Source organism: Chamaea fasciata, unplaced genomic scaffold (genome assembly GCF_029207755.1).
Source record: "Chamaea fasciata isolate MVZ Bird 193981 ecotype frontalis unplaced genomic scaffold, bChaFas1.0.hap1 SCAF_1, whole genome shotgun sequence".
NCBI classification, from domain to species: domain Eukaryota; kingdom Metazoa; phylum Chordata; class Aves; order Passeriformes; family Sylviidae; genus Chamaea; species Chamaea fasciata.
In genome coordinates, this window is record NW_027094086.1 from 106927496 (window position 1) to 106952541 (window position 25046).

At 39.7% G+C, this 25046-nt stretch overlaps 1 protein-coding gene across 3 annotated transcripts in view; it reads right to left on the reverse strand.

Moving 5' to 3' along the window:
• The window catches only part of BMPER (BMP binding endothelial regulator), a 147960-nt gene that overhangs the window by 42404 nt on the left and 80510 nt on the right, over window positions 1-25046 (reverse strand). For all 3 annotated transcript variants that reach the window (XM_066192400.1, XM_066192396.1, XM_066192401.1), the window contains 4 exons: window positions 24191-24295; window positions 18649-18694; window positions 10021-10350; window positions 2694-3030 (listed from right to left, as the gene is read on the reverse strand). In XM_066192400.1, the coding sequence (XP_066048497.1) occupies window positions 2694-3030; window positions 10021-10350; window positions 18649-18694; window positions 24191-24295 (818 nt within the window). The remainder of the gene's footprint in view (window positions 1-2693; window positions 3031-10020; window positions 10351-18648; window positions 18695-24190; window positions 24296-25046) is intronic.

A 25046-nucleotide genomic window follows, 5' to 3' on the forward strand; every position in this document is an offset into this window, starting at 1 on the left:
CTGCCATGTGCTTTGCAGGGAAACACAAGTCACCAAAGTCACAACATCACGGAAAAGGGGTTAAGGGCAAGGTGCAAAACCTAAGGTGTCACAGATCTCTCAAGGTCAAGTTCAGGAGTTAACATGCAGCTAGGTCTCTACTCTTTAAAACATGAACTATACATCCTTTTCACTTAACAATCATGACAATCATGCTGTATGTTTTTTAGATGGCTAACAAACGGAGAAACTACAGCTGTAAAAAGAATGAGACCTAAAATGAATTTGAGATATCTTCACAGAAATCTCCTCAGGAACACAATGTCAGACAAATGTTTGCAATGCATTCTTCGCTGCCTTTTTTGGTATTTGGAGAAAACACACCCTAATTCCTAATGTTCCTGCTGAGTTTATTTCTATTTCTGAGAATTTGTATTAACAGCAGGTCACTACCCGAGCAGAAAAATGAAAATGAAGCAATGTCAGTAATATAGGCAAGAATGACCAAGAAATGCTAATTCTAGAAAATGTAGTATTTCAAAGGGAAAAATTCCATAATATGTAATGTTGGAGGGTAAAAACTGAGAAGCTATTCAATTCAATTAGGACATTGGGAGAAAATAAAAGAACCCAACCCTATCATTCTGCCTCCCCCCTTTTCTTACTGCTGGGAGAGTGTTCAGAGTTAAAAAGCCGAATTTAAAAAAAATCTAGTTAAACCTGCCCTGAAATTAGAGAACATTGACTAAATATGCTTAACAAAAGAAAAAAAAACAAAACAAAACAAAACAAAACAAAACAAAAAAAAAAAAAAAAAAAAAAAAAACACCAAAAACCACAACAAAAACAACCCTTATGTAAAAGCTGTATTAATTTGTATTTCTTTTAATGGAAATCTAAATCTCCTGCAAAAGCACATCACCAGTAAAGATATTTAAAAATAAATCAATGAAAAATGCAAATCTTTCTTGAATGTGTGTCCCATAGTCATTACCTCCTTGCAGACACTTCCTGGTCTGAAAAAGGGCCATGATCATTGACAAAATTCCTTGCTGCAACTTTATCAACTTCTAACAAGAAGCAGCATTCTATTGCATACCATTATTTAGCTATAAATTGTAGTTTATCTTCATTCCTATGTTGGAAGCTGAGCATTTTAACAGCTAGAAACCTCTAAATGGAAACGAACAGCTACTTCTGACAAAATATGATGGTCATTTCAACATAATGTTTCCTGAGGGAAAAATACACTTTTCTACAAAAAGACACAATCAAATTAAATACTTGCTTGATTTCATTGTCTTTCCAGCACAAACATTAGACATTATTTTAAAGGAACAGAAAAGCTCTATGGTAATTCTTGAGTGCAAGCATGTAGAATTTTTTTGACTGTTGTAGCCAAAATATAAATCACTTTCTGCTGTGGTGTCAGGAAGTGTATTGCACTAAATTAATCATGAGCTACTTTTAAAAAGGAACAAAAAATCCACTGCAAAATTAAACAAATCTCTCTGTGCCTGTTTTCCACTTGCATTGTCATCACTTACCTTTAAAGGAAGATGGAAGTGAGATGGGAATGTTGCTGAAATGCATAGAACAGACCCTGTGTGTGTGTTAGCTTCTCTAGTGCTCTCTGTGGTGCCTTCAGCCATTGGAAAAGATAAAGTATTATAACCTGCACACAATATAATCTTTACTCTTTGCCAGGCTCCTAGCACAGGGATACACCATAGCAAATAAGTGCAGAGGCACACGGACTACAAGCCAAGCTGCGTGTCTTCTTCTAGCATTTCCCAGTCTCAGATGTACTCTGCTGGATTAGATAAAAGTATTTCTGTCTCATAATAAAAAAGGAGGAAAGGCAATTCATAAGGGAAAGCAAGTCATTCTAGAAAGCTTTTCCTAATAAATCAAGTAGTTCAGTGGATGTGCCCAAGTGGAGAAAGCTGGAAGCACAAAGATCAGGCAGCTCCATCCACAACCATAAAACTGTAACTCAGCTTGCTCTTACCTTTTATGTCAGGCAATCAAAAGAATAGACAACTGTATTTACTGACTGAGGAGTAAATAAACTCATGCCAATTAAAGAACAGAAAATATGTCTTTGTGGTTTCAACTGTAAGCATTTTAAAGATAAAAGAATCTTAAATAATTCACTCAGACAAGGATTCTAGATCCTCATCTGTCTTTCTTTTCTCCCAAGGCAGGACAGGCCATGCATGGAATTTTTTGTTAACTCTCCCATTTCAAACTCCCCAACCCAAACCACATCATCCAAGAGGCATCAGACATATTTAATATCCCTGCTTTAATAAAGTAATTTTCAAAATGTTTCTGGGAAGACACTCTTCTGTGGACCACAAGCAATAGCAATTGAAGTCAGCCTCAACTTTACAACTGAGCTTGAACCCAGAGAGACTTTACAAAAATGTTTTGAAGTCTCCTCCCCTTCTTTCTTCAGCATCCAAAAGCACTTTTTCTCTAGGTTATCACAAGCCTGCCTGCCTTTCCCACTGTTGGCTGCTCAGGTCTATTTGCTCAAGACCATCTTCTGATTCTGGACTCAGAAAACCTCCCATAGTATAAGCCTGTATATTAATTCTTAGCAAACATATCTCAACACGTGTTCAAGTGCTCCTGAAACTGGGCCTACTACGTGGTCTTTCTCCTCACACAGTAACTTAGTATCTCCGTCCACAGCAAGCCCCACTCACCGGTAAAAGGTGGTATAATCCACGGTTGAATGACAGCTCTGGAACTCCCACGCTTTGAGTTTCTGGCATTCCCGGTGAGCTCGGAGTTTCACCCTGACTGTCCCATGACAGAGCTCGGGCACGGGTTTTCTCTGCGGGCGGCTGCAGAACTCATTGGACTCCACACGCCAGGATTCAGCAAAGTCGTCCACATCAAACTTAAAATTCCCATCCCCCCCAATCAGGTCATCTCGTTTGTGCCCATTGTAATTTCCACACAGACCACAGAGTCTGCCTTTCAGATGAGGCGCAGCCATGACTTCCACAAAACTGTCTCCATCCCATGAGATTTCCAAGCCTAATAAAAACATATGACAAAAATGCACCAAAAAAAAAAAAAAAAAAAAAGGGAAAAAGAAATTTAGGAGAACAAATTGCACCTTATGTTTCCTTATTTCTGTGAAACAGTGTTAATGAGAACCTGAACAAAGCCATTGGTTTAGTTCTGATAATGCTGTTAGATTTCTATATAGCTGCAGTAAGTGCCTCTGGCAAGTGCAGCGTTTCTTAAATTACAGTCAATTACAGTACATTCATGCCTATCTTTTCTTATTTCTGTTCCTTCTTGCTAATGAAGGGGATTATCCTAAAAAATACGGAGCCAAGTCAGGATATCAGTATCAAAGGAGGGCTCTTGCAAAATTCTGCAAATTGAATTTGCTATGGTACATTTCTAGCTGACTTTCAGGGGACCCTGAATTTCAACCATTGTTACCCATTGCACAGGTAGTGGTCATACAAAGATGTCCATGGCCCATGAGACTCCAGCCGTGACCTTATGGGAAACATCCTATTCTTGCCTACAAAGCTGACACTGATCACTCATTGGGGTGAATTGCTGTTCCAATACAAGTTAATTTATTTTGTGGGAGTAAAAAGAGTTTAAAAAATTACAACAAAGGTATATCAGATGGGCAAAACTGTAGCAAGAAAGCATTCTGAATTGGATTCAAACTGTTCATTCAAAAGGCATTAATTACCAACTTCTTGAAGTCATCTGCATAAGTTAGCAACACTGAGAAATGATGGTAAACATCTAACCTTCCTCAGGTGGCAGGGATGTAAGCCCTCTGCTACAATTTGCTTTACAGGAAGGTTTGGCACTTCTGGAACTCCAAAATCAAAGTCACTTTTTGTGATTGAAATCCATTTTATCTGTCTGTACCCATCTAAAAGCTAGGTGTCTAGCTTAAGTCAGCTGTCTAGGCCCTTTGATGGGGTAAAATAGGCAGCTCTGGATCACAACAGGACTGTCTAATGCAGAGGGAATAAATTACTTTCTGAATGCCCTTCTGTTCCCAGCAAAACTCTAGAGGGGCCAGAGATCACGTGGAGACTAAACTCCTAGTTTTTACCTGAGTGACTATAAATTAAATGAATTCCATTTTTTGAGAAGTAAATAGGCAGCTCATAAGGGAAAAAAATTCTGATATCATTTGGGATAAAAAACAACACCAAGAAACATTACTGCTTAACTTCTACCCAAAAACAGCCTTTCTTGTAATTACTTCCAATGTCTCCTGAATGGTTCTGTCACACCTGCAGGAACCCTGCATCTGAACATCACAAATAATTTTCCTGATGTTAACTCATTCTCATAAAATACTTGTGAGTAGCCATTAGTTAAGCATAAACACGGGAACCTGCTTTTCAACAGGATAATCCAGATTTTACCCTGTACCCCCTGCTCCGCCAAGAATACCAAAGAGCATCACTCTGAGGTGCAGGATCAGGGCTTCACTCCAGTTTCCTTCATTTGCTGTGCGGGCTGGTTTAGCACCACCCTTTCCTCTTGTAAATCAGTGCTTGTCACTGTGTGATCCAAATCCTGTCGTTATCCTCGTGTAAGTAATTAACATACCAGTGACTCAGTTCAAAGCTAGAACCCTTCCTTCAGCAACACATCCCACTGTCTCCTACGACAATTCCTACCTGTGCTGCAGAGGAACAGGGTGAGGTTCAAGGGGAAATTATGGCTATGGAAGGGTCCATCTTAACATCCTGCCCCAGTGCTTGTGTAGGTTACACCACATCTCCAAGAGTTTTGGGAATGATTTACTCTGCAAGGCTGTGAAGGTAATTCTGCATCACCAGTCACTACAGTCCATTACACTGTTTTCTTACCACCACAGGTTAGCAATAGTAGTACAAATGTATCCTGAGCTAACTAAGCCTGGAATCAGTTTCAAATTATCTCATAAACCCAGCAAGGATGGGGCCACTGTCTCCTCCTCCAAAGGCACTTTACACCCAGCCAACTGAGAAATTGTGCAAGACTACAACTGTTAATGAGGCCAGCACAGTGGCAAAGGGGAAAGCTGCCTTTTAAGCTGCTTCATACATTATCGTTGCTGGACAAATTCAAAATCCAGCTGTCTTTGCTTCTGACAACACTGAACAAAACAAAACACAGCTTGATTTACAGACACAAGATTAATACTGCTGTGCTGGCATTTAGAAAATACTTGCCATTAACTTATAAACCAAGATTTTTTCAGACTTGAGAATCACAAACTTTCTCAAAGTTTAAAGCATCAAGATCCAAATTCTCAGACAGTTCTTTTCAGAAAATAACTGTATTTCCTAAGGCTGTGTTCAAGTTCTTCCCCCAGAGAAGCTGTCTCAGAAGCTCCCTACTTTAAACAAAGTCAGAAAAGACTGGCTAAGGATTCTACCTTAAGTTTCCTTTTAGGACTATTTTTTCTTCCTTAACACAAAACTTACTGACCTTCAGTGAAAATAAATTAAGTATGAAAGGTTAACTTGAAAATTTTTCTGGATATTTATGTCCTCTTCGTCTCAGTTAATTTACTTGTTACATATAGCTTTTGTAGACTTGCAAAAAGAATGCAGGTATGCAGAAGAAGAATAACAAAATTATGGCTTTTCTTCTCAGCATATAAAAATGCACATTTTGAAATCTAGAGATTCCTGCCTTGATGACTGGATTCATTCAAAAAACTCACTATGTAACTACCACACGAACATACTTTCCTCTAACTGGTATGGCTTAATTACACTTTATTCTGCAGTAATTGCTCAGATGGAAGGATAATTTCTGGCTTTGATGAACAGCCTAAAGGTCTCTGTCCGCAACAGAGCTTATTCCTTTTTGGAGTAACAAGGAAGGGTATTTAATCCTACATGCATGATAATTTTGTTGGAGCCTGATCACACTGTGCAGTGTGTGCCTTTTTTTGTTCACAAGCAGAAAGGCCAGTTAGTTTCTATAAACCAGTAAGTGCTGTGACAGACGGGATCATGCTACAGAGCAGTGTTTGAAATGGTCTCTTTGGCAGACAGAAACTGTTTGGAAGAGTTTCTTGGTGCTTATATCCCGTCTTTCTTCCCCCCACCCAAAATGGATGAGTTTCCCATACACTTGGACAAGAATCAGAATCGAAGAGATGAGAAGCCAAAGGATGTAACATCTGTCCCATCTGGGGATGTGCAGAAAAGGAATATTCTCTGAGTTACTTTTTCATTTTTTCCAATTACCCCCTCTCTTTGAAGGATGCTTAACCTATTTGTTACTTGATTTCTTAACTTGGCACATTGTCTGCTCTAGTCCATTTAAAAACACCTTTTTGGATTTATGTATATCACACACTGAGTTCCCCATTATGAGAGCTCTCATCAATTGCTCTGCATGATTTTTCATGGCATCCTTGAGATAAAAGGCATCCTCAAGAACTAGTAAATGACTGTTCCCTAAAGATTTAAAGCCAAAGGGGTACAGAAAAAGGGCAGCAAAGTGGCTCTGTGGAAAAAATAGCACAGAAACAAAAACAACAAAATGCTTGTGCAATAGAGGAATAGATAAGTAACAACAGCACCATGAAACTCTACTCTTTTGTCTTTCTAACACACAAATTTGCATAAGGACTCAACAAATCCCAAGCACACCACAGCTGCCAGTGCAGAGTGCAAGGACTGCTGCTGCGTGGCATCCAGGGCTACAGCTCGTGAGGAATTCAGCAACAAAACAGGTTTTCACTGGAAAATGCCAATTCATCAGATCTGAAATACTTCAGGGAGACATATTGTATCCAATGAACTTCCAACACAGCACCGGCAAGGCTCCAAGCTGGTTTCCTGCCAGCTCGCCTGGTGGGCTGCCTGGAAGCCTGAGCAATCAGGGTATGGAACTCCAGGACTGCCCTGCCATGCACATTGCCCTGTAGCCAGGGACCACAAGACTTCCTGAAGCTTTGGGCTTCCCTGTTTTATCCAAGGCTCAATTCCCAGCTCTGCAAAAGGAAAACCAAAATCCGTGGGAATGCTGGCTGAGCTGTAAGCACCAGATCCTGCATTTCCCAGCCCAATTTTACTTTGAATTTTACTTCTAGTGCAGCAGTTTTGCTGATTTTTCATTACTTCCTCCTCTCTTTTTTCACCCCGCACTGGGAAATCATATATTTTTTAAAAATCCACGTTTCCTTCTGAAACAGGAATTTCTCCAATTTTTTCCCCCGGCACTCAGAACTTCCTGTGGAACAAAATGTTTGCCTTTAAACCAGTTCTACTCAGCACATTCTTCCTCTCTACAGCTTCTCTGCTGCTTGTCCTCTCCCAGAAAAATGGAGCCAGGTCATTCTGCTACTATTCAGGCCTTATGTGCTGATGAAAGGAGGACTTGGCCCATCATGCTGTATTCAGCAAGAGAAACCTGATCTTGCTCCGTTAAGGGGAGGAATTATTCAGGCTATAATTTGCAGTGATTACACACTGTTTGGTATGTTGTCATATGCCATGTTTGCACTTCCTCTGCCAACACATGGACAAGGATGCATGTAGTCATTTATTAGGCTTGCACCAGAGACAAATGGAATAGCCGCAGGATTAGCTGTCATTCATCTTCAGTTGAAAACCTTTCCTTGGCCTGTGGTTGGCTAATGAAATCCACATCGCCTGAAATCATGGTCTTCAGCTGGCTGCAAAGAAAAGTCCTCAAGATGCTTCTAATTAGAAGTTGTGAATAATGGTCAACTTGTGTGCATTTTACAGACAGCCACAAAAATCTGCATTGCCACTTTGAGGAATGAGCCCAGAGCCGGGATCCACATTATGCAGACTCACTTTTCCAGAGGCTATATGAACAGGTGTCTAAATTCTCAGCTCAACAGTGGGTGCTAGTGTCCCCCTTGAAAAAAAATTATGCTAGATAATGAGTATGACTATGTGTCACGCCTGTGACTGTATCACTCCATAAGAAAGACTGGTTTCACTGCCTTCACACAGCATTTAATTGAATTAACAGTAAATAGTATTCTCACTGAAACAGTACTTCACTGTGTAAGTGAAATCTCTCAGGACAACAGCAGTACCTAACACATGCTAATGAGAAAGTTTTAAACTTCCCCCCAGTATTTATCCATGCAAGGATACTACAGTTTCAGAACAGTTTATCAAAACAAAAGTAAGTTCTCTGGTTTAGCATTTTAACAATTAATGTTATTTCTAAGACTCAAAAGACCTGAGAGAATGCTATTTCCCTTCCCTGTTTCTACAAATAAGGAAGCACATTCTATAAGGTTTTAATTTCCTCTTGCTTGTGGTGCTTGTAGACTTTGTTCCTTGCAGACAACTTCTTACTTGGGCACAAAGCAAGCCAAGTAAGATGGCACTGAACAGGAAATTAGGCCTTGCTTTTCAAACCAGTGCCTCTATTTTGCTGGATATCCCCAGTGAAATATCTCCATAATTTTACAAATTAAACTCATTCCAGTCATCTATAACTGTGAATTTATATAATTTATCACATTAACTGCAAGGTATGTGGCTTCAACTTCGGAAAACATGAATTATATGTTTAAGAACTGATATCCTCTCTGTTCTTATCTGTAAGTATCAAACAATACAGTGTGTTGAGTTTGTATGGCAAGATTTTGGAAACAGAGAGCTACAGGGGTGGCTTCAGTGAGAAGCTGCCAGAAACTTCCCCCATGTCCAATGGAGCCAACTGCAGCTGGCTCTGAGATGGACCAATTCCAGCTGGCTTCAAGATGGGCTCGGCTTTGGCAACATTGGTAGCACCTCTGGGATAACATATTTAAGAAGGGGGAGAAAAGCCCTGTGCACCTGTAGTCAGAAAGAGGAGGGAGAGTGTAAGATAAAAAATTCTGCAGTCAGCGGAGAAGGAGGGAGAGGAAGTACTGGAGCAGATATTCCCCTGCAGCCCAGGGTGCAGACCATGGTGAGGCAAGGCTGCCCTCCTGCAGCCCATGGAGGTCCATGCTGGAGTAGAGATCTACCTGCAGCCCCTGGATAACTCCACACTGGAGCAGATGGATGCCTACAGGAGACTGTGACGCTGTGGGAAGCCCAACCAGGAGCCATGAAGAGAGGAGCCCACCCTATAGCATATTTTCTAGCAGGACTTATGACTTCATGGGGAATCCACGTTGGAGTCTGTTCCTGAAAGGCTGCACCCTGTGGAAGGGACCTGAGTTTTTGAAGTTTGTGAAGAAATGCAGCCCATGGGAGGGACTCACATTGTAGAACTTTGCAGAGAACTGTCTCCTGTGCAAGGGACGCCATTGCTGGAGCAAGGAATGAGTGTGAGGAGTCCTCCCCCTGAGGAGGAAGAACTGATAGATACAATATGTGATGGACTGACTGCAAATCCCATTCCCAATCCCCCCTACACCACTCAGGGCAGGAGGAGGTAGAGAGAATCAGGAATAAAGTTAAGTTTGTGAAGAAGGGGATTTGGAGTGTGGAGGCTTTTTTAAGATTTTACTTCATTTCTCATTATACTACCCTAATATTATTGCCAATAAATTAAACTAATTTCCCAAAACTGAGTCTATTTTTTCCTATTATGGTAATTGCTGAGTGATCTCTACCAGTCCTTATCTTGAACCATGAGTGTTCCACTATATTTTCTCTTCCCTGTCCAGGTGAGGAGGGGAGTGATACAGCGGCTTTGGTCGTCACATTTGGTTGATGTCAACCCACCATTCTCTCCATAAGCCACTTTTAAGTTAGTAAAGTGAAAGTCATGGTACATTTGTCTGTTCAGGCAGCTAATTGTCAGCCGCAGAATGAAACACAGCTTAGCAGTATCCTGCAGACTTCAAACTCATAGCTGGGATTTCTGTCTGCTTGTGGCCTGCAGGAATTTTGAAAGTGCTGTGGGCTTTCTGATCTCTAAAGAGTTATAATGATATTTACTACTGCTATCATTTTTTTTACTGATTACTGTTTATGTTTAACTTCAGAAGTTCTTCAGAGAGAAAAAAGACACACAAACACATACACAGACACACACATATACTTGTCCTACCTGCTTTGGTTGTCACTTTCAGCAAATAACCATCCAAATCGATCTGAAATTGCGGTGTCTCGCAAGGTAGTGAAATTCGGGTCCCATTCCACTTCACTGTGAGGTGCTGCTGGAGGCTGATTATGCTTCTGCCCAACACAAGGTCCACTGACTTTGTCCAGGAGAAAGAACGGGTCCGACGGGCATCGTTTTTTACCAGCACCTGAAAGGGTGAGGCAGAGGAGGAGCAGTCTTTCGTCAAAACGTACTGACATGTTCCCTGAAAGTTAAATGTCCGTCCATCAAAAGTGTTGTAGTGAGGATCTCCAAACACAGTGCAAACTCCAGGCTCTGCAGGTGAGTGAGAAACAAAAGCGCCATATCAGGATCAAAGTTGGAAAAAAAGCAGTTGATAAGAACTTAAGAGATGCTGCTCTCATCTAATCTATCTGCTCTACAGAGCAGATTTTGACTGGTGCCCACTGGGATTAAATATATCTTTGAAAAACAAAATCTTCATTGCTTTAGAAGTCTTTCCCAAAGTGGCTGGTAACCAAAGGCCAGTTCATCCCTGGGGCAGCATAGGAAGATTAACCTTTAGCTTTGTCCCTTAAACATAATGTACAGTTTAGGTTATTACAATGCGTGTGAACTTCTGCAAATTTCAGTGACTCCCTGAAATTAAAAACCATCAGATCACTTTAGCAGGAGCTGGTTCGGTTCATGTTTTACATATAGACACTTATAAATATTGCATATTTATAAACTAGGTGTGTTTACATGGTTTTCTTCCCCAGAATACCTGTAGAACCAGTATCTTTATTCAGTGTTACAAGCTATTGTACATGTTGTTTACACACAACTGACATGTAGTTATTGATATCATGCTACCAACTAAAAGTCAGTAGTACATGACTAACATGATGCAATGACTGCCAAAGAGCATGGTGTATCTACCAATCATTTGCACCATTACAAATGGATGGAGACTCCTTATGGATCTTTGAAGCCATACGCTGGTCAGAGAAGTCACAGCCCAAATACAGAGCCTTTCTATACTCATAGAAATTATGCCGAGTTACCCTGCAGCTACCCAGCAACTGATTGAATTGCCTCACAACCAAAGATAACAGCAAATATATTTGCCTTGCAGTCTCCTGGTATAACAATAGGTTCTAACCACGTTGCTGCTGTTTCTGGAAGAAGGAATCTCAAGACAGAGAAATGCACAGTGCTATTGCCAGATGTATACCCATGGTCTAGGCTGCTTTTGAAAGATGATGCCTGTTTAACTAACAATGAAAAACCAGCCTGAAAAACCAGCTTATAAAAGCCAAATTCAAATCACAAAAATGAAGGAGACATGAATGTTATGGAAAAGGGGAAGGGAATTCCTCTCATGGAGCACAATACAGTACTAACTATACAATACACCTTTCCCAACAGAGTTTTTCAGCCTAGGCAGAGTGCTAGGCTAAAGTAACTGTACCCTTTCTGGTGTTTTTCTAGTTGTAAGGAGCACCCAAGAAAACCTACATGGATACACAGAAAATGGAGCTGAAGGAAGCCCCAGGAGACATTACCTTTTTCTCCTCCAGCTGCAATAAAGAATCACCTGCACCTATATTATTCCTGACAGACGTTTATCTAACCTGCCCATAAAGAGCAGTAGAAACAGCAACTCCATTGCCACCTCTGGCAACCTGTTGCAGCGTTGGTCTGTCTCTGCTGCAAGAAATGTCTTCCTAAAGCCTAATCTTACTTTCCCCTCACTGCACAGCGCAGAGCCATCACAGAGCTGGTACCTGGGTGATTTGTGCTTTACCCCTAATTGGCCACATGCATGCTTCTTTAGCTAAGCCAATAACTCATCTTGGCATCATTATTACCCCTCTTTACTGTGTAGAGCAACTAGGGACCAAATGTTTCAATTTCTCAAGGACATCATGTTGACAACTTCACCAGAAATCAAAATGATCCATATTTGATCAACATCTCCCGATAACAGGCCCAAGAGACTTCAAGCAGACCCTGAAAACCAAGACATTTAGGCAAGAGAGTGCTATTAAAAATGTGGACCTCTGTGAGTTTTCTTTTCCTCACTGATACCAGTGAGGATGTCAATAACTGCTTTCCTAAGTTGATTCAAAGATAAATTGATTCTCCATAAATTAGCAGGAACCATATGGCTTTTAATTAACAACATCATTTTTACCAATAGGAAAAATAATCTATAGATTTTGCATGGAGGCCATCTGATTTCACTCATTATTATATCATACTAACATGTTTCTGATTTCCTTATGTATACATCTAAATATCCGCATGACGAGTATTCAGATACATGTTATTACCAGCCCAGATTGTACTTCAGCTCCTCCAGCTTTAATTTTTCCTTAAATTTAATGACAACTTTTATGAAAACAAGGAAATTACCAACAAAAAAACATCAGCTAAACATCAGTGAAGATTCTAGAGGAAAGACCTGATTTTTCTGTCTGTTTCTAAAGGCCAAGAATGTGGACATGTTATACATGTTTTTAACCAACCTGTTGGGAGGAGGAGGAGGTTGATTCTTCACCTAAGCAAGTGACTAAGAGGCAAGACATGAGAGGAACAAACATAATTTAGAGATGTGCAAGTAAAATTGATAGTACCAATGGGATCCAAAGGAAATATTTATTTTTAATTTCTAATGTGTTATGCAGAGTAATGTTGTTTTATGTTATGTTACATCGTGTCACGTCATATGTCAACTTGATGCTGTGCAGTTAAAAATGTATTTTGGACTGGATAGCTGAAGGTCTGATCCAAATCCTGCTGTTTTCTTTAATAACCAAGAAAATAGAGGAAGGAAAATCCACCTAAAAACAGTCTGAATATTTGACTCTCTGATATCACTGCGTAAAACATTCTTGAAAGGTTTGCTAAAATTGTGGGGTTTAAAAATAAATCCACACCCTGTGAGAGTGTGTGTGATAACTGAGGCACTGCAAGTAAGAAAAACTGGTTGGCCTAGAAATAAACCTTAAATACCAGGTGTAACAAGACTGCAAAAGACTGTCAGCATGAAAAGAATTCCTGCCATTTTTAGCTTTTGGGCTGTTGTTTATTTCCTTTCAGGAGAGTTTCAATCACATCTTATTTTATGGTTTGCTTCTTTTTCTTTTCTTTTTCCTTTTTCTTTTTCCTTCTTTTTCTTCTTTTTTTCTTTTCTTTTTCCCTTCTGAAACAAAACAATCTTTTTACGTGGCAATTTTTGAAATCTGTTGGAACCACTGATCTCTAGTTAGGATTGTGTGTGACTTGCTTCTCTGTAGGAACATAACAGATGAAGACATGCTGCTGCATCACCAAAGTTATATTCCCCAACCACAGAGTATGAATATTGCCAGCTTATGATAACACGGCATAGGTTCACAGGTGTAGATCTTTGCTTTTTTTCTTTACAGTAAATTGTTCCCAGTTTATTGCCAACACTACAAGTATCAGCTGTCTAAGGTAGAGCTAGAAAAGGGAAATTGTATTCAGTATTTCCCAGAGACTCCCCCAATCTCCAACTACTTTCTGAAGATTAGGGACTTTCTGAACTAGACATGGTTTCTTTTAATTTAGTAACCTTTGACAGAAATATTTTCTGTGAATTTTTACAGTCCAAAAATGTTTTTAGCATCTACAATATCCTTGGGCAAAGGAAATGAAGAATCATTGCCTCTTCCTCATTTTGAACATGGGATTCATGATCTTTGGTGTCTTCTTTTGCTCATCTAGACATGCACATGAATGCAAATTTACCCATTCCCTCTCTACCCTTGAAAAACACATATTTTTCAAAGGAGGGCCCCAGAGCTATGTTCAGGAGGCTGTGATTTTCAAAACACCTCAGGCACTCAGCTCTGATTAAACATTATTGAGTGCTGGATGGAAACACCACTAAACCCCTTTTGGAAATCCTGCATGTTGCTCCCAAATCAATATTCAGACCTTCTGGCATTCATAAAAGCTTTTGGGAGCTTGGCAGTTTTCACATTTGTTTTTTGAGCAACTAAATATGGACTTCACACTTTTAAATTTGACTAAAATATTAAACTACATGTGTGATTAATGCAGTTTGCTCAGCTCCCACCTAAGGCTCTACAGCTTACTTGCAAACTAATAATAGAATTTAGGTGCTAAAAGTGAATACTATTGAACTGTTGGTATGTCTTCCTTGAATTTTCAAATCATGCTCCCAATTCAAATGAAATAGTGACTTTCATTAGAAAAGGCAGTGTTTTTGAAAACACATGTAGCTGTACAAAAAAGGAAGCTAAAAAGGCAACAGCATGGAAAAGAACACATTAGCATTTCCTAAGTTTCAACATACTCTCATAAAGAAAAAAAAAATCACAACCTGTTTGGCCAATGCGGAGGGATAAAAGTCTGAAAGACCACTCATTTCTAGTAACTACTACACTGAGTACAGGTAAGAATCACTTATTAAACTAAGTGGTTGCCAAAAAGTACCTTTCTGCCTTCCACCCAGTGCCTCCATTCCCCCAGACAGTATTTAGCCTTTTTAGAAAGGCAAAATATATATACTGCGTGGTGGAGGCCAGACAGACAGTCAGCACACACATCCTGACCAGTTGAGAGCACAAGCACATTGGCTGGGCAATTAGCACACTTGAAGCTCCAGACCAGCCACAGGATATATTGTCTCTAGCTGGGTTTATTATTTGTTAGGATATAAAGGAAATGGGACACAAATCCATAGGAAACCAGCCTCTGTTAGCTCTGGTGCTCATGGAATAGCTTGTTTTGTTTTTTCAGGAGATCAGAGCAGTCAATTGAAGTCCAAGATGTCCAGATGTCTGGTCACACTCTGCTGGGTTTGTAGGTAGTTAAGAGTGGCCAAGAAAAATATACTTTAAATTATAACTAAAATCGGTTTGGACACTTTCTAAGTAAGGAGAGGGAGGAAAAAACACAAGTTTACCAGTGTAGGGTGTTCTGGTTGCAGATCTATAATTCAAAAATATCTCAGATTTTTAAAAATAAAATGAAACCTTGAATGTAATTAGCCCATATGCTGAATTAAGCCCTAAATCACACAGAACACATTATTGACTTCTAAAAACTAGCTACAGAACATGCATAATAGAATTTCATTAGGTTTTCTGTAAAAAATGCAGAGCCATAGAGGACTTTCCTTGTAACTGCTGCATAGTGCAGCTTGATATAATACACATTACAAGGTGTGGTGTCAAAAACTCCACAGGAGTCTTTATGGTCTATTTCATAAATAAAATAGCTATTCCAATTTTCCCAAATACATATTTATACAGTAGACCATCACAGCTAAAATGGGAGGTAAATCATGAACAGTATTCCAGTATGAATAAACAATTGCAGTCTTTTTGTTGCTGTATTTCTTCATGGAAAGGAAATAACAGAAAAAAACAGGGACCTATGTGGTCCTTTAGTCCCACTTCCTGCTCTCACAGGTACCCACAATGCGTAACCTCACTTTGTTTCTTTTTCTTTTTTTTCTATTCTTTGAAAGACAACAATTTTTCAGTAATTCTATAAAAACACATAAAAAGGATGCAGGACCAAGTGGAAGTATGAACCTTTTACTCCTAAGGTGGATCCAAATGCCCTTGGATTGGTTTAGCTCTGTTGATCATTTTGTCAATTAAAAAGCTGTGGAATAATTTGTGATGAACAAAATTTTCTGTCCCAAAAGAACCATTTACTGCAAGATTAATCATGTGTACTGTACATGCAAACCTAGATGATTGCAGTCCACTTTGAAAAAACTTCAACCACAAAATCTCACAATGACTGGTGTAAGATTGTGCTAGGACTATTAATAACAATTAAAGGATATCTGTGTGATTTTAGTAACAAGCTTTCACCATGTGTACTGTAATTTCAGCAAGGCCTGCCTATAAATTCTTCTTTGTCAAGAACAAAGACTTTACTTCCACTGCAAGTTTCTACCTTTGTCTGAAGTTGAGAGCAGTCTGTTAATGTTATTTGAACTCAGGTTTAGTTTTTTCTTATTTTTAATATGAAAATGACCTTGGTCTAACATAGGATTACTAATTTATGGAATTGACGTCAGTGGTGATTTTTCTAAATCAAGCCCAAAAGAGTACATTTCATTACATTTTTTACAGCAGCATAAACTAAACTGTTGAATTTTCCACTGGTATGACCACTGTGTTTAATTAGTGATAACTGTACGCCAGCCATGGAGCTTAAAAAGCAACATGCCAAAACTAACTATAGTTAGCTTCAGCAACAGTAGACAAAGGAGACTCTCCAGCCCTTTAGGAGATGAGGTACTTTTTCTCTTTGCAACAAACTGCTTTGAAAATAATCCTTTGATTATTTTTTTTTTCAGTTTAAAGTGTATCCTTTCACAACGTGACTGGTTTTGACCCACTTCATAGAAATTGGCTGCATTTTAACTGTACTCAAAGCTCTCCCGTGTACAGTATGTTCTTGTACCTCCCTATGCTGTTTTTACTTCGGAAAATTAATATCTGCTGGAGCACCAGAAATGTTTGGTGTATTAGTATGTGGAGACAGGATTGGGATCAACATGAGTGAGTGGGTAAGGGAAGGAGCTGTGTGTACATCTTATCAGAAACTGGCTGAATTAGCAAAGTTTCTAATTACTGTCAGATAATAGCCGTGATGAGATTTACAGCACTTCTGCTGTAAAGGTGAAATTAATTCTTTGCAAATGGCAAAGGTTAAAATACCAGTGGAAACACAGCCAGCGGTAGCCACCACTGCTGCATGACACCGGGTATTTAAGCTCCTTGATTACATTCTCTGTAAAAGCCAAGAATGCCCTGTTAATCATAAAAATTTGGAATCAGCTCTTCTCCAAGTTCTAAATGGGTCCATAGTGAGATAACTCTGTAAAAAAAAAAAAATTCCTCTGTTTCACGTGCAATGGTGGAGCATGGGACTGTGAGACAGGACAACGAGACTCTTAGGCTCTTAGGCTCAAGCACAGGCAGTGCAATGCAGGTAGGACCCTTAAGACCCTTGATCCCTTCCCGTAAGAGTACAACGTTGTTTATCCTTTGGGGAGACATAATAGCAGGCTGCCAGTACACAGAAAGAGTTCACTGGGAAGATGGAGCCAGGCTCTTTACAGATCTGCATGGCAGGAGAACAAGCAATAATGATCTGGCCTTAATTTCACATGTTTGCAGTCATGATTATTCCTTTCTTATATCATCAAGAAGTTTTGAGATTTTAGGTAACCTGGCTCCTAGATGAGTTTTTTTTAACTTTGAAGAACTGTAATTTTTTGCCTCCTTCTCCCATGAAACAATTATCTCAAGTAATCACTCTCTGGCAGCATTTCTGAAGGAGTCACTGTACTGTCTTCTTTTGAACCTTTACAGTAGAGGGTCTCCTGTGCTTTGAGGGAATGGCTGGCCCCACTCTTTTCCTCCCCCTCTCATGTTACAGAAGAACATAGGAAGAACACCAGAGAAAGGTTAAATGAGACTGAAACATTAAAAATGAGCCGAGATATTGATAAATTCATGACACTAATGGTATGCCATATCTCAGTAAAGGTCTATGCAAATTTCTTCTCTCTTGAAACTGAGCTAACATGAAATCAACTGCTGGTCAGCTGAATCCTCCTTCATTTCTTCCTCTGCAGAATCAATATTATTTCAAGTGTTTCTGAGGTTGTCCCTTGTATTTACTCTCATTTTGATAATGAAGACTCGCAAGCTAGATTTATTTTATCCCAAGATACATGTTTCCAAATAATTGAGCCACAGAGTGAAAAAACAGGTATTTAGCATATGGGATTTGTGCAATTCAAAAGAACCCAGAACTGAGCTGAACAGCAAAACCATTTGATTTTACACAAAAGAATAGGAACACTTTTTTCTTTCAAAAGTCTTCCTATAGGTCATAAACATCCATTTTAGCAGTCTGTCCCTATTTGGTAAAATTCTTAAATATATACTGAAGGAAATACGTAACGGTATCTTATTAACTTCAGAATCTCCCGGTTGATTTAAATACAACAAGCTTAAAGGAAAGTACTTGTGTAAATCCTTTCCTGACTAGGAGGGTGATATTGCAATTTAATGGTCATTCCTGAAGAGAGGAGTAAAGGGATAAGAATGTAAGGGTTGAACTAAACATCACAAACAAAGAATAGTTTTCTATTCTACTTTCCACTGCTGCCCCAGACTGTGTCTCAGATTTCTGCACACCTTTTTTTTAACTCCCACAAATCATCTGCAAAGTTGTGATTATATATGCACATAGCTGGACTGTTAGTTACAGGTGTAAAAGATATCCAAGTCCTAAAAGTTATAACTCTATTCATTTTCTTGTTCTATTGCTACAAATTTCACAGACCAACTATATCTTTCAAAATGTAGCATCTCAGATTTGACAAAAATAGCATCATTTTGAAAAAAAAAATAAAAACAAAATACCCAGGCATTTTATTTTAAAAATACAGATTTATAGGAGGCAAAATCCATGGCTAAAAATAATCACTTGTCCTTTAGCTGCCTTGAAAAAGAAGGCAGAAAAGCAAGCATACTTCTATATATTTATTTTCTCAGAAACAATAAAAAAATATTTAAAGAATGTGAAGAAAGAACTTACTTTCAGTGCAAATCGGACAGCATCCTTTTCTGTTCAGGATTTTACCCTAATTGGGAGAAAGACAGGCTGTTTTAATGAAAGAGTTTCTTGGAGCAATGACTGTGTCATGTTGTAAGACTGGATAAGCCTTTGAAAATAATTCAAGTTGTGTTTGAACTCAGTGCCCTGGTTACAACTTCAAATATCAGGTGCTAAAAACAGACAGAACTATTCAACGAGCTTCCTGGTGGTGTGAATGAAATACTAAAAGGGTCCTCTGTTACCACTTTTCTCTTTGGAGAGAGTGTGAGAGAATTTTGGACTTGCAGAGATAGCTAAAGGAGTCACGGGAGGGAGGGAGGGAGGGAGGGAGGGAGGGAGGGAGGGAGGGAGGGAGGGAGGGAGGGAGGGAGGGAGGGAGGGAGGGAGGGAGGGAGGGAGGAAGGAAGGAAGGAAGGAAGGAAGGAAGGAAGGAAGGAAGGAAGGAAGGAAGGAAGGAAGGAAGGAAGGAAGGAAGGAAGGAAGGAAGGAAGGAAGGAAGGAAGGAAGGAAGGAAGGAAGGAAGGAAGGAAGGAAGGAAGGAAGGAAGGAAGGAAGGAAGGAAGGAAGGAAGGAAGGAAGGAAGGAAGGAAGGAAGGAAGGAAGGAAGGAAGGAAGGAAGGAAGGAAGGAAGGAAGGAAGGAAGGAAGGAAGGAAGGAAGGAAGGAAGGAAGGAAGGAAGGAAGGAAGGAAGGATGGATGGATCTTGGTCAATTCTACTTCTGGTTGTGCCTTATAAAAGGTATCTAGGTGCAGGCTGTCTCTGTATACGTACATTCATGTTCCTTTTCAGTGTACATCAGTTTAAAAGATGTTTTATCTAATTTTACCGAAATTACCTAAAGTTAAACAGCAAGGTAGCAGAGAAGCCTGAAAAATTTCAGACTGAACAATGTGTTTTTCCAAGCAAAAACCTGATGTTGTTTTAACAGAACTTACAGTGATATCGGAGCTCACCCATATTTCCACACAGGGAATGAAGAGGTATATGGAGCAGTGCTGTTTCCCAGTGCTGGCCCTTTGCTCCATCAGCAGCTGAACACAGAGGAATTCCCACCTGTGTGACTATTGCTCCTATTCCCACCAAGCAGGTAAGCAAGGTGAGGACAGCAAGAGCGAGCATATGGAGCTGTGCTATCCAGCCCACTAAACAGTATAGAAAACTCAGGAAAAAAGACAAAAAATTGGTGACAGGTCTATGCAAAGAGTGCGGAAGTGGGCGCAGGCAGCCCTATTGCTGCCTGCCTCGCTTTCTGCCTACAGTGCTGCCAAGCTTTGACAATGTGCATGAGGAGGCATAAACTCCAAGTATCTGCTAGCAAACTGGAGCGGAGCATGTTCTATCCTGCTCTTCCTTGATGTACACACATGGCAGGTAGAAATCCTTGGTCATGAATGCACTTGGGCACATCATCCACAGGGCCCAGTTCAGTGTCAGCTTGTCTTTGAATACGCAACTTCATGTGAACAGACTTGAGACACACCTGAACTTAAGAAAAGGGCTGGATAAGAGTTGCACTGGCAGAGTGAGCAGCACTTCAGTGTTCGTGTGACTGCCAGGTCCCTGGGCAAAGAGAATAGTTGAGGACCAGGCTGCAACAGGGAGGCCTACCAAGCACCTGCTAGAACCGAACCCCTTAAAGGAGGAACCCTTAAAACCACACAGAAATAGGGAGCCTAGCAACACATATTGGTAGGAATGGAGACATGCAGATGAATGCCACACACTGCACTGCACAGCCTTACCTCTCTGTTTCAAGGAAAGAGTTGAAATCATCAACAGAGCTGGAAGTGGCAAGAATTCAAGTGAAATTGGAATCTCCAAGGCAGCCTGCTGAGGCTGGTTACTTGAGCCACCATGTTGGCCCGAGATCCTGTTTTTGTCTTGTAGAATAAGGAAACCCATTATTGCTAACATGTGCTGCAAGAGTTCGTTAGCATTGAGGGTTCCCTTAGGAGTGGGCTAAGTGATGTGATCCCATTTTTCCCTATGAATATTTATAAGCAGACCACATTTGAGTCTACTTATTTTGGGGGATTTTTCTTCCTTTTTATGGGGTTTTCAATTTTGTGTCTGAGGTTTTTATTTTCAATTTTTTTTAAGGCAAGACTAATTGCTGGGGGAAAGGCGGTTGTTTGGTTGTGCAATAGCAACAGCTGTTGTTTTTTTGTGCCTCATTTGGCACTGGAGTAAAAACAGCAACTTTTTGTTTGTAATAATAACAGATGTGTATAACATTATATGCAGTCTGTGCTAGAGATGGGAGAACGTGTTCTGAATAAATTTTCAGCTCACTTGAAGTTCACGGGTTCAAAATTTACCCCCAGAATCGAACTCTGCAAATGTCTTCACCTGCTGTAAATTTAATTCTATTAACTTTTGCACAGCCTTGGAGCTCAGAAAAGGTTATATGCTGTAAAATTCACCAAGCTCTCCTCTAGCAGTACAAAAAGAGACATGTTCAAGACCACTGATCATTACCACAGACTTAAGATATTAGTGAGGAATGCAAAGGCATAAGGCGAGGGGACAAGGTGACAAATTATAAGGATGGGTAATCAGAAAGGAGCTGGAACAAGGCAAGGGACAGACTAGAGCAGAGCTAGGGCAAGTAAACAGCAAATTCAGTAAGAAGTCTAAAGGTTCTCTGAAACTCAGTCTTGCCAAATGTTGAGATTGTTCCCTTTCTATAAAGTATTTAAGCATGTGTTTAAGTTTCAACACACATGGAGGGCCTACTAACTTCAGCAGAACTGGACACATGCTTAATAGCTTTGCTGAATGGGGGCCAGTATGTGCCACGCCTTGCAGGCTGACACTCCAGGTAACCTGAGAGAGGGAGTATTTGTGTGGAGTCAGTTGTCAGAAAGTAAGATACAGAAACCACAAGCCACAAGGCTCACTAGAATGCCAAGGAGGACCAATCTTAATATAAATGTGACAGGAGGGACTGAATTTGAAAAATGTATTGCCTCCACAGCACATGAAAATAACCTAAGAAAGACATTTCTTGCAATTGCTGATAGGGGATTAAATGCTCCAAAAAGAAAAGAACAAAAGAAACAGAAATTTATGTCTAGCTTTATGAAGAAAACTAAAGGGCAGAAACAGTCTTAAAAAATGTCATCCTGCAACCAACAGGTTGAATAATATAAATGGTTGTGCAGTATTGGAAATTACTGCAGAATTACATTTTGAAACCCAGACGTTCAAGAAATGGTTGGCCAAAATTTATTATGATAAATAAAATAAAATAGAATAAAATAAAATAAAATAAAATTCTGTAACAAAAAAAAACCCACCCACAATATCATGCAAAGAGTATTATGACTGCATAGTAAGGCATTTAAGTCAGGGAATAATATTCTAAATTCTTTATGAATCTTCAATCCTTTCACACTCAGTTGTCTGCATAATAATACACATTTAATGAGATAACTTTATGTTGCCTGACCTAGGGACACGAAACCACAATTTATTCCACAGCAATCTTCAACAGTCATTGGAGGCTGCTTACTGTCAAAAATATTGTGAAGAAAGAAAAGAAATGGACATATCTACAGTTCACAGAGACAGCAGCATAACTCTGTACATGACATTCAGACTGCCAGTATCAGAACCACTAAAATATCTTTATCTTGAAAAATGTGGTGTGTTTAAGTCATGTTTATAGATTTATGAGAGAAAATCTCATCAAAGATAGTGGAGCAGAGATGAAAAGTAAAACATTTAAATCAATTAGCATACATTACTTGCTTTAAAACTACTTGGTACCCACTTGGAAAAGAAAATAAATCTTACTGTAGAGTTTACATTCTTTCTCCTACTTCTCCTTCCAATTTAGCTTGGAAGAGCAGAAATGTAATGTGCACCTGTGGAGGAGGGTGGGTTTGCTTGCAGCTTGCATTTTAAGGTGGGACCTGGCTGACTGGTTATGTAACGGGGGGAGGCGGGGGGAGTTATGGTGCTGCAGGGTAACAAAGCTGGTCTTTCCAGCCCTAAGGAAACAGACCTTGTTTGCAGACCCTCCTCAGAGGTCAAAGGCAGTTTAGGACTTCACCTCAGCCTTGGAGCAGGTTCTACAGCAGCACTGAATGAGTTTGTCAGTCTTGCTTATACACTGCAGCACTGTCATTGGTGAATTTTTACCCACCACTATTTTCGTTTTAGAAACCAATTCAACTGGTCATCTCAATGCTTAAATTTTTATGTGGATACAGCTGAAGTGATGTACTTCACTGAAGATTTCTATTAAGTCATATTAGCTACTTGATCTCAGAAGCACCTTAAACATTTAAAATGCATCAGCACAAGGAAAATATAAATGCAGTGCAGTGTGTGAGAGACCTGTAAAGCCCAAGCTTCCACTTCCTGCTTATACTGGGAATGGCATGAAGGTAGCAAACCTGACTGCCATGAGCCATATAACATTCCCAGAAGAACAGCTCCATTTGTTCACACTTCCTGATGTCAATGTAGCATCTTGTGTGAGGCCCATTAAGAAGAAAACTGCCCTCTGCAGTGAGGGCAAGAGTGACAGGAAAAGGATGACCCCTCTTCCGCGGATCTTGAAGCTCTGACTCCCCACTGTCACACCAGAGTGGGGAGTGCCAAGGTACAGGGTTTTTATCCTATCACCACTTCTGTCAAAAGTTTTCACATATAAATTTTACAAAGTAAGAGCTTTTCATTTAAAAATTTTATATCTAGGTGTCTGTGACTCACATTTTCCCCACTGGCTTGTAGGATTAAAAAGGAAACACTGAGAAGGTGTAATGCTAACAACTTGGCTCTCTCTTCTGCAGTTTTACTCACCCGCCCCTAGATCTGCCCCTACATGAGGTGCTATTTAGAGCTCCATCTTGTGAAAGCTTGAGCCATAAGACCAAAATCATTTGTCAGTGTCAGAAATCAAAGAAACAAAGGCTGATTTTAGTTCAGGGTTTCAAGTAAAGCTAATTTTTGATGCCATTAAGTTACAATTACAGCATTCTTTGGGTTCACTTCAGACTTTCAAATAAAAAATACCCAGGCCACAACCTTAGTGAAAGCAGCATGTCTTAGCTGAACTAATTTTCCTTGATTTATCTAATTTACATTTTCAACCAAGTACTAACCCTCATATGCACTGAGAAATACCAGTACAACAACCTCCTGTGGACTGCCTTAACAATATACACACTACTGAAATACTAATATAGTTATCTCACCACTCTATAAAACTATTAAATAAAACTAAAAAAAAAACAAAAACCTGTTCCAATGCAGATACTTGGGACAGAGAAAGTTAAAGGAGAAGAAGAGGAGGAGCACAGAGTCTTCAGAGTAAGGACAGAGGCAGGAAGACCATACTCAGGATAACAGTAGCACATTTGGGGAATGCCAACCTAAATTAACATTCCACATGAGCCCTTCTTTCCAAACAGCACGCCCCAATGTCATGCGCACACTTTCAAGAAATGCTGGAAAAGATAATGGTGGAGCAGAAAAGAGAAGAAAGATCAATTCTTTTAAAAAACTCACATGAGGACAGCTGCTGACTGGAATGCACTGTTTCTTGCGACACTCTGTCTTGCCTTTCACACAAGCACAGATGGTGCAGTTCACAGAGGACCACATCTCTCCATCCTGCAAGAGGGAACATGATATAGTATCAGCTGGGGTGGCAACAAGAAGCTATTTCAGCAATGCATCATTGCACAAGAAAGGATGAATTTCCTTATTGGCATTGTGTCATTGTTTAGTCTAAATTATTTTGAGGTGTCTGTCCACGGCCAGTTGGATTCAAGACAGAGATCAAATTCAGCCAGGTTTTCTTCCCTTTGGCCTTTTTGGTAAGAAATTCATTTTTCCAAAGCTAACTAAATCACATTTGCATTTTTCAACAGTGGCCTGGTTATTTGCATTGTTTTCTCTCCAATAAGCATCTGAGTTGTGATCACACCTACCACAAATTTTCATTTAAGTTCACATAATTAGAAAAGCCTGATTCACTGGGTTGAGTGACATCTTTAAGTTGTTGCACATGAAAATATTTGATTAAGATGACAGCAGATAGTGAATTTATTCCCATATGTAGCATCACATCATTTCAATATAGGGCAGGAATGGTCAAATAATTCTAATTTAGATTACTACAGTGCTTTCACAGATATTTGATCTGCTAAACATATGAAAATATTTAGAAGAGATACAGCGCTGAATTTCTCAAAAGCAGAGCAGGTAAGACAGCCTATGTATAGCTCTGAAAATATGAAGTGCAGAGCATAATATGCCTCGTGGTCTTGTCCCCACTTGGGATGAATTGCTTGTGGAACTGCCCTGGCTCCTTTTTACATGGTGTTGCATCTGCCAAGTGTGGTTCCTAAAACATTCTGTC